Here is a 10,905-nt window from a genome sequence, read left to right as displayed (position 1 = left end):
TATTATTTTGTTATTAAGTTGTAATGTTCGAGGACAAAGTTGACAATAAGTTATACTTTTTTAGGACTAATTTGATATTATGTGTAAAGTTTAGGAATCAATTTTTCATTAAATTATCTATGCGACTAATTTGTTACACATTTAATAACTAAAATTTTCATTGATCAATTTATCACTACATTACACTTTCAAAAACGAATTTGACTATTTGTTTTAAGTACTTTTTTTTTGTTTTAATTTCTTAATCAATGTTGTAAATACAACTATTAGCAAGACTCACAAACTATTGTACCATCACCATCATAAATTTCCAAACAAGACAAGCTCAGAAATGGCAGGACCTTACTGAGCACATCATTTCTCAAGTTTCCAATTAAGCACGTAGGGGCAGGATAGGCATACCCAGCTTGTGAGCACCTAATAGAAATTCCTCGGTGCTTCATGGATAAGAAAATTTTGTTACTTATAATAACGTGTAATAATTTTTAGTAAGACAATAATCTACCATAAAATTAAGTAAAAATTCCTCATATAGACACGAAATACCAAAGATATCTCTAAGACCTAAATGATCAAGTGAATTTTTTAATAGGAAATTGGAATAGGCTAACTGCCAATGAAGCATGTCACATGGAGCATGATCAGCAAAGTCATCCAATATTAATGAACCACCGAGGGAAGTTGGCAACAGTCACTAACCTTTAATGCCATGCCAATAGGCTTCAGCCATACAGCTTCATTATTACATTGTAGTTATAACCTCTTTTCTCTCTCTCTCTCTCTCTCTCTATATATGGCATGACCAATGTGAACAAAAACCTCTTCTAGTTTCAGTCCTATTAGTTTTTATAAGCTCCACTTCAGGCACATTTCAGTGCAAACACATAATCCTCATTTTTCGTTTTGTTTCTTGTGAGCTTTATTTCCATCAACAAGGTCGGCTATTGCATTTAAAACAAAATATTTTGGACTTTTTTGTGACTAAGGAAATCGACCCTTTGGTTGAATAAACGTAACTTTGTAGTTCCCACACAAAAGTTAAGGGTATTTTGTGTTTTATTGTCTTTTGCTGCTTCTAGCTTCGTTTTGGTTGGGTAGATGAACAACTCTAGACGGAGAAAACAAAGTCACTTTTGTTTCTGAATTTTTTTTTCTGGTCTTTAGGCATGTGCACTGCTTAGGAGGCCAAAAAAGGGACACATTATTATTAGTAATGGTATGACATATTCATGCAATTCTCTATTTCAACTATAGTCTGGAGTGAGAGAACCTTTCGATCAGAAAATTTGGAAAGGAAGACCTCAAATATTAGTTAGTTCAGTGTTTGGTCCAGCAAGATCCACCAAAAAGATTTGATTTTGCAGTTCATTTTACATCTTATTGGTAACACAAACCTCTGATCAAAAGGGTCAAATTCGGTAGTTGTGTTAGAGGAATGTGGAAGGCCTAAGATTTAGAGGGCTCATATAGTGGTGTGTGATGTGTTTAGTTTATTTATAGGCATCAAGCCTGGATTAGAAAGGAGGACTCACCTATTGGAAAGTTCATAGAACTAGAAGCAAATAAAGCATTGGAGATTTCATTTCAAGGCTTGTGTTTATGCACTGTGGGAAGCATCATGGGATTAGTCAGTAATGAATACTCAAATGGATCTGTTCAGAGCTGCAATGGATTAGAGGAGAAGCTTGATGATCTTCGCGGCCTTGTTGGCAAGGCTGATGGTGATCCTTTGAGAATAGTGAGTGTTGGTGCTGGTGCTTGGGGCAGTGTTTTTGCAGCTTTGCTGCAAGATACTTATGGCCAATTCCGCGACAAGGTGCAAATCAGGATATGGAGAAGGCCAGGAAAGACAGTTGATAGAGCCACTGCAGAGCACCTCTTTGAAGTTATCAACTCAAGGGAGGATGTGTTGAGGAGATTGATCAGGCGCTGCGCTTATCTGAAATATGTTGAGGCTAGACTTGGTGACAGGACTCTTCTGGCTGATGAGATTCTGAAGGATGGGTTTTGCTTGAATATGATTGACACACCACTTTGTCCATTGAAGGTGGTCACAAACTTGCAAGAAGCTGTTTGGGATGCTGACATTGTAGTTAATGGTTTGCCTTCAACCGAAACACGGGAGATTTTTGAAGAGATTAGTAAATATTGGAAGGAGAGAATCACAGTGCCAGTGATAATCTCTTTGGCAAAGGGTATAGAGGCTGCATTAGAGCCTGTTCCCCATATTATAACCCCCACAAAAATGATTAACCAAGCAAGTAAGATTTTTCTTATTTTTATGAGTTATCTTTTCTCCATTATTCTGGCTTCTTTCTTATACTTCAAAGGCCAGACTTTCCTCATACATTTGATACAATAGAAGAGAATCCCATCAAGATTTTAAACTGCATTTGCACAACCACATCAGTTGCATTTGCCTGCAATTTTGTTAATCACAATACAACAACACAACTGTGACCATAACTGCAATTTAAAACCTTGGATTGTATGAGCTCTCATATAGAAGAATATAACTTCAACTCTTTTTTCTTTTTTACTTTTTTTATGTGGCAAACATCCTTATTTAATTAGTAAGTACAAAGTTGGTGCTGTACTGGCTTTCTTTAGTTTGGTTGGGAGTGATATGAGTTAGGAGACATACATCGTTCATTTAACAAAGGAAAACTGTAAAGTAGTGAGGAAATCTTTGAGTCATGATTCAGGGAATCATTGATATCTCACTTTTTGACATTTTTCATACAGTCACATCAACCTGCTATTTGGTGTATGCTTACTTCATGAATAACCTCTCTTTTGACCAGTACAGCTAGAGATGAAGTCTAGTCAAAGAAACTTCCGCAGCATTATTGTGAGTTTTATTGGTGGAGATAATTTTTTGAATGAATGTGAAACTCAACCTTCCAATCGACCCCTAGCAAGTTCATTTCACTGAAATTTATGTCATATTCATATTTAGGTATATTACATATCCAGGATTTGGCTTCTCTTCTTCATTTTAGAGTATAAAGTTCAGTAATAACAATTGATTCGGAACTTAACAGTTGAAAACGTTATAAAATACATGTACTTATAAAATAAATCAAGGGGAAGTCGTTAAAATTTCAATAGTTGATTACTCTGTACTTGTCCTCTGAAGTATACTTCTCACTTTAAAGAATCCAAATCCATATAAACTGATAGTCCACCAGCTAGGTACTGCTATTTGTTATCTAGAATTTGTTTGATAACGACCAATGGAAGCTGGTAATTTGGTAGTATATCTATTTTTATCTTTCCTCATTCTCAACTCTTTACAATGCATACTTTGACAGCTGGAGTGCCTATGGAGAACATACTGTATCTTGGTGGTCCAAATATTGCCTCAGAAATATACAACAAGGAGTATGCCAATGCCCGAATTTGCGGAGATGAGAAATGGAGAAAACCTCTTGCAAAGTTTCTACGACAACCACATTTTATTGTCTGGGACAACAGTGACCTTGTCACCCATGAGGTCATGGGTGGCTTGAAAAATGTCTATGCAATTGGTGCAGGTAAGATTCTAATTAGTTAATAGCACAAGCTTTACAGCTAAGAAGTAACTTGTTCTAATCTGTATTGCCATATCTTTTATATGTTATAATGGTTGCGATTTTTGTGGATAACCCTTTGTGATGCCATTCTACCCTTTTAGTTTTGACCCCCATTCCAGTTTTGAATGCTATACAAGCATTGTAATGAGCTTAAAAAGTAACTTCGATGAATGATGATAGGAGAAATGAACAGATGAAAGAAAGCTAGTTGAGATCCATATGGAAATCAAATAAGTGTTTAAAGGCTTTATCATTGGTCCATTTGCTTTAATATGATATCATATTATGCTTTTTCAGTTTTCTTAAGATTTTTTCTCCTTGCATATGCTAGTTGGCTGTCCAGAAATTGTGTCAAACTTTTTTCCTTTCCATATTCCAAATGTCTGAACATCATCTTTGCTATTGTTTGGTCCAACTCGCGTTGAAGTCTGTTTTTCTTAGGAATACTGGCTTGGTTTCAGTACTGACTCCAAGCGACTATGCTAAGAATTTCAGTGTGTTATTGTGTACAAATCAAAGTTTAATCTTACCATAATTATAGAAAAGACTATAAAGTTTATCTACTATAGTGTAGTGAATCGGGGTTATTCACTTTTAAGAGAAATAAAACATTTCCAAACAGTAGTCATCAAGTAACACGGTCATGCCTTGGACCATAGTTACCAGGTATATATGCGATTACGGTTATGAACTTTTGAGAGAATTCTGTAATTATGCCTTAATTAGACTATTGGAACAACCTCATTTATATACACCAATTTTGACACTCATCTTATTTACCTCTCTTTTCCTTTCCTAGCACCATCACATACATCACTTTTTCTCTTTTTGGTTCCTACCTCTCTCCTCCTTCCCAAGGTTTATACACTGTAAAAGATACAAAACCTTCATTGTTCTGATTGAAAACATGGCTTTGCCGTGTCAAGAAACGGGAACTACATGGCCATGAATTTTGACCTCAGAATAACAGCAATAGGTTCCATGGTCCTGTCTGCTTAAAAGTTGTTGGAATGGAGTCATCCAATTTGCATATTTATAGTGTAAATTTTGTCTTTTGTACTGCTGCATAAAGATCATAAGCAAAGTGAATATGCAACTAATTTGGTTCAAAAATCTTGTTTCTTCCATAAAATCTCCAATCAATTGCTTCAAATGTGTCAAAAAGGCATAAAATGGTATAAGAAACCTATCAAACCATTCATCCATAATTGTTTTTAATCTAATTATTTAATAAAAGACGTAAAATTAACAAGACACTTCTGTGATGTTAAATAAAGCAAATCAAACATTCAATATGTGATATTATTGCAACCTATTAAGTAATTTCATAGCTCTGCAACTATATGGTATCTAATGGTTATCAACTTTTTATGAAGTCATATAACAGAACAGTTACTCTTATTGTGGTTTTACAAAAATTGAAATTCTTATGTTTTCAAACTATGGTTGATTCTCACAATGCTAAGTGGCTAGATCAGTTCATTCATAACTAGAATTTATTATTTTGAGAATGCACTTTTCATCTGTAGTGTTTTGGGTTAATGCTAATTCTTGTTCTCTTCCTTTTGTTTAGTATTACTAGTGGCAAATGGGAAAGTTTGACTGTGACAATAGGAACCTGCCTTGTTTCATTTCCACAGCTTACACTTATTTTCTTATTATTGTCAGGAATGGTAGCAGCCCTTACCAATGAGAGTGCTACCAGCAAATCTGTATACTTTGCACACTGCACATCAGAGATGATATTTATCACTCATTTGTTGGCTGAAGAACCTGAGAAACTTGCAGGGCCACTATTGGCTGACACTTATGTGACTTTACTAAAAGGTCGTAACGCATGGTATGGTCAGATGTTAGCTAAGGGTGAATTAAGCCCAGACATGGGTGACAGCATCAGTGGCAAAGGAATGATTCAGGTATGTTCTGTAATTTTCCACTTATTAGTTTCCCAACACCTATTCTAAATTCCTTAGGTGTGCCAATTGCACTTTGGAATGTACAAATAGTATAATATGTTAAAGCATCCCTACAATTTCAATGATAGATTTTTTCCCTATGAAAACATAAAGTGGTTTTGGCATTCTTAAAATGGATTTCAGAATGACAGATGTGGTTTTGAATTTCTCCTTATCAACATTTTCTACATTCTAGTAACTGATTTAGAATGGGATTTCCCTTGTATCATGATTGGCATTTGAGGCTTAAAATTTGTAGTTGGATTTAAGAGAGCATGAACAAAGGGAAACTTTCTTGATCTGCTTTGACAAATATGATAGTGCTTTTCATGCTTTAAATGTGAGGACAATTTAAAAAACACAAGTGATTTCCCAGAACTAAAGGATTAATAATTCATAGTTCATATATATCCTGCAAGAACAATTATTTTGTAAAATGTTAAAGTGAGATACAAGTGGGATGCGTTTGACCACTTTGATATTCTGCAAGCTGTAGCAACAAACTACTGTGGATAATTGGCCATAATAAATGCTTTTCTTGGCTAAGTTGTGGAGTTAATATCCTTCACAAGAGAAGGGAGGATTTTTTCCTTCATTTAATTTCTCCTCTCACTCAACATTTTGTCTTAATTGATTCACTCAAATTCTTCTGACTGAAAAAAATGACTGCTATTTATTTTTGAAGGGTGTCTCTGCAGTGGAGGCATTTTTTGAACTTTTGAGCCATTCAAGCCTGAATGTGTTGCATCCTGAAGAAAACAAGCCGGTTGCTCCTGTTGAACTCTGCCCCATCCTGAAGACACTGTATAAAATATTGATATCCAGGTAATTAATTTCTAGCAACCATTATATATATGCCTCTTGACATGACCCTTCCAGCTTATGACTTTGAAAACTAATTAAAATTAAAAAATATTATTCTTACAACAAGGTGAGAGAAACATGAGATGTAATAAATGACACAATTGAGAGACAGACACCCAGAAAATGCTATATTAGTCGTTGTATGAATAATACAACTCATTGAAATTAAACTTAATTACATCCCTATATGCAATTTTTTTATCCATAGGAAGACACGTACCTAGGAATATACACAATAACTCACATGTTTTGTTGAACCAACTAGACCCCATAGGTTCCTATATGCGATTCTAATTGCTTGCATTTTATTCATATAATTTCTCAATCATTAAAATTAAATCTCTCTCGTCAAATTCTGATTAAAAAATGACAAGAATGTAAAAGAGTTATGACACAATGTTGATTTGTATAAATTAATAAAGGAAAAATTAATGAAAATGCTTAAATATTTTTTTTAAAAAAATAAATGCCCAAAATCAGTACTTTGAATCATTTTTTATTTTAATTTAAATTTATTTTTCCTTAAGAATTTACACAAATCAATATTATATTACACCTTCATCATATTTTCGTTAATTATTTGACAAAGCTTGGGATGGAGGACATTATTTTAACAATTAGAAAACTATGAAAACTAATTGTTAATAATTAAAACTAAAGAGACTAAAATTGTACATAAATTAAAGTATAAGGACTGGATCCGCCTAGCCTATACTACAAGTTTCTTTACCTTGCTACTGATGCATTTTGCATTTCCCAGGGAACAGTTATCGGAAGCTATTCTCCAAGCTCTTAGGGATGAAAATCTGAATGATCCTCGGGAACGCATTGAGATTGCACAAAGCCATGCTTTCTACATGCCTTCACTTCTTGGACAACCCTGATTATTTATCATATATATATATATATATATCCTAGTTAGTGTGTATTAGTAAGCTCCATTTTAGGACAAAAATATCCAATTATCTCTTCTTTTCATTAACTTTTTAATACCTATTATAGTAATTAAATGCTTTCTGTTTTAAAAAATAAATTAAAAAGATATTTCTCTCATCTGTGTCACGTTTAGGTGACTTCTTTCACATAGCATTCGTAAATTCCTCTTAGTCCGTAGTTCATGATGTGGTTCTTGTTGCTCATAGTTCTCTCGTCCTACCTAAATTTACAGGCACCCTTTTCTTTATAAGGACTTTCACCCATGCCAAAAAATGAAATCATTATTTTAGTTCTATGGTTTATTCACGCTACCACCAAGTGCCTGCACAACCTCTACTTGGGATGATAATAATTCTGAAATCGTTAGAGATTGCAGGCCTAACGTGAGAGAGGTGACAAATATATTTTTTTTTATTTTTTAAAACAAGAAATATTTAATTACTATAATATGCATTAAAACAATTAATGAAGGAAGTGATAATTGGATATTTTTGTCCTAAAATTTTGGTGAAACTTGTTAATAAGCACCAATTAAGGTGGATATTAGCAGCCATATATATGAGAAATTTGTCAAGCTTTAGCTTTTAGGGATACAATTTTAAGAATTTTTTATGGCATAGAACGTAGCATTTAATGATGGATTTTGCAGTTCATACACCAACTAGTATGTGGACGGTATGCATTTCCTCATTTTGGAAAAATCAAGTATAGTAAATTTTAATATTTTGCCTCTCTTATCTTTATAATTTTGAACTCATTCACGCTTATTTAACATGCATACAAAATATTTGGAGGAAAAAATATATTGCCTATAATGATGTTACCTGATCCAAGTAAGATATTATCTAAAAAAATACGTCATCTTAATAATAATAATATTAATCTATATTATTATTAATAAAGAAAATAACTCATTTTTATTATGACAATTTTACCATTTAAAATTTAAGTAAATCTATACTATTTTTTTACAAAGTAAATTTATTCTAATATTAACTACAAAGTCACACACTCCATTAATTCATGTAAACCTAATCCGACTTAAACACGACAATTCCCATTTTGTAATTCACATCTCTTTTCTCAATGTAATTGCAAACTCTTTCACATTTTCTCCTTGCCTAGAAATTGATACAAAGTTGTTGGACACTTACTTCCAAATTATTAAGAGGAAGAGAAATGAGTCACTTATTGTGAAGTGACACTACTACAAAACCTTGTTTCTACAACAACTATTCTAAGACGGTTATGTATAACTGCCTTAAAAAATAACGCAGTAGCATTTTTGTAATTATTATCATTATAATTGTTATTTATGTCGTGGATTCTAAGATGATCATAAGGAACCGTCTTAGAAAGCCACATGGTGGCAATTTTGTAAATACATTGAATGAACACAATAACGGTCCTTGTCTATAACAGTCTTGGTTCATTGTGTAAAAAATTAAAAGTGGCTAGGTCACGCGCGTTGTCTTCTTCCCCGAAAAGTTTACATTTGTCTTGCCCTCCCGTGGTGCCTCTGCATCCCTGTTGCCGTCCGGCTACCTAGGTTTTTTGGTGGCTCAAGTTCGCTTGGCTCATCTCGCACGTACAGCTGGCCGGTAAGGAAACCTCATTAAGAGTTTGCAGGTAAGTAAGCGTGCAATTTACTTTTGTATCAGTTTGTAGGTAAGGCAAGGAAAAATGTAAAAGAGTTTGCAGTTACATCGAGAAAGAGATGTAAATTAGAGAATGAGAATCGTTATGTTGAAATGCAATTACATTTGCATGAGTTGTTGGAGTGTGCAACTATGCAGTTAATATTAGTATAGATTTACTCTATAAAAAGAAGTAGTATAGATTTACTAAAATTTTAAGCGTGAAGTTGTCTTAATAAAAGTGGACACCAAAAATAATTATCAAAAAGCGGTATTTCCTTTGGTAAAGAGAGAGAGGGAGGCACTCCATGCTTTTTTTTAATCTATTTTAACTAAAAATGAAAAAAAAATAGAATTAAAAAAAAAACTAACAACATGAGAGGTAGTTATTAGGAGAGAAATGATATAAAAAAAATTAAAAACTGACAAAGGATAAAATGGTCTAATAAAATATGTACATCAAATGGGGTATTTCCTTTATTATTAGTATATATAATATAAATTATAAAAAATATATCAATTTTAGCTTAAAAAATATAATAATAAAATTAAAATGCGAACACACAAACACACGACAATACTTGAATTGACCCTGCTTACCAAGGAACCTGCATGTGAAAAAATATATGGTTATGTTCGGCAAAACATTTCGGCTAATTTTTAAATTTTTCTAATAGCTGAAAAGTTTGCTTGATTGTTATGTAAACAAGTTTTTTTAGTAGCTTCTAACATTTTTTGAAACACTACTTGAAGTAATATTTTTAAAATATTAGTTTCTAACTTTTTATATTCCTTCCATTTTTATTCTCAATATATTTATCTAATTTCCTAGTTATCCTTTTTAAATAAATCATAACTTTATTATATTTTATCATTTTACGTTTTTTCAACTACTTCAGCCGTTATTTTATCAAACACTTATAATTTAATAAACTATTTTTTTAACTTTTAACTCATTTTTCAACTAATTTTACCAAACGTAACTCAAAATTGTTGGATAGTGTAGAATAAAGAGAAGGTAGAGATATGAAGAGTGGATGATTTTATTCTGAATAATATAAGGCTTTTTATAGGCAAACATTACATAGTAATAATCAAATGATCACAAAAGAGAGAAACCCAACCGTTGTAACCTATATTCTAATAATAAAGATAATTATTAACCATTAAAAGAACGGTTACAAAGTTTATAAAATATAGAAAACCAACAAACTCTCCCTTAAACTGAAAGTTTGCAAACTATCAGTTTAAATGAGAATCATTAAGCATGCAGACTCCAAGCAAATTCCTTAGCTTCTGAAATGCAGACAACTTCAATGGTTTGGTCATGATGTTAGTAATCTGCTCTTCACTCTTGCAGTAGATAAGATCAATAATTCCTTCTTTTGATAGGTCTCTTAAAAAATGAAATCTCACATCTATGTGCTTGCTTCTTCCATGCATAATAGGATTCTTTGACAACTTTATGGTGGAACTATTATCACAATAGATGAGAGTTGGACCTTGTTGCTTGAAGTGAACTTCTTCAAGAATATTCCTTAGCCAAATTGCTTGGCAAGCACATGCTGAAGCTACTACAAATTCAGTTTCTGTTGTGGATAAAGTGACAATGGGCTGCTTTCGTGATGACCAAGAGATCACTGCTGACCCCATCATAAAACATAGCCAGAAGTACTTTTCCTGTCATCTGAATCTCCAACATAATCACTATCAGTGAATCCCAACAGATTGAACTCTTCACCTCTCTTATAAAACAACTCAAATTCTCTTGTTCCTTGCAAGTAGCGAAGGATTCTTTTAGCAGCAAGTAAATGCATTTATGTAGGATTCTCCATGTACCTGCTAATCAAACTTACAGAATACATTATATCAAGCCTAGTTGCACTTAGATACATTAAGCTTCCCACAATCTGTTTATAAAGTGTACTATTTATTTTC

General features: G+C 32.9%; 1 protein-coding gene across 1 annotated transcript; it reads left to right on the top strand.

The window, feature by feature from the left end:
- The first annotated feature begins 773 nt into the window (after positions 1 to 773).
- LOC114393092 (probable glycerol-3-phosphate dehydrogenase [NAD(+)] 1, cytosolic) lies at positions 774 to 7,583 on the top strand. The gene is made up of 5 exons (XM_028354355.1): positions 774 to 2,261; positions 3,315 to 3,536; positions 5,244 to 5,491; positions 6,216 to 6,355; positions 7,155 to 7,583. Exons 1-5 carry the CDS (start codon positions 1,619 to 1,621, stop codon positions 7,276 to 7,278), a joined length of 1,377 nt encoding a protein of 458 aa, XP_028210156.1. The 5' UTR covers positions 774 to 1,618; the 3' UTR covers positions 7,279 to 7,583.
- The last annotated feature ends 3,322 nt before the right edge of the window (positions 7,584 to 10,905 follow it).

Source organism: Glycine soja, chromosome 2, assembly GCF_004193775.1.
Source record: "Glycine soja cultivar W05 chromosome 2, ASM419377v2, whole genome shotgun sequence".
Classification (NCBI taxonomy): Eukaryota; Viridiplantae; Streptophyta; class Magnoliopsida; order Fabales; family Fabaceae; genus Glycine; species Glycine soja.
This window is presented reverse-complemented; position numbering and strand designations above follow the sequence as displayed.

What these genes read in the sequence shown, in the direction of transcription:
- LOC114393092 (XM_028354355.1), top strand. Translation starts at nt 1,619, where the DNA reads ATGGGATTAGTCAGTAATGAATACTCAAATGGATCTGTTCAGAGCTGC. An exon ending in TGTCTATGCAATTGGTGCAG is followed by an intron (nt 3,537 to 5,243) that starts GTAAGATTCTAA and finishes TATTATTGTCAG; the next exon opens with GAATGGTAGCAGCCCTTACC. An exon ending in TATAAAATATTGATATCCAG is followed by an intron (nt 6,356 to 7,154) that starts GTAATTAATTTC and finishes TGCATTTCCCAG; the next exon opens with GGAACAGTTATCGGAAGCTA.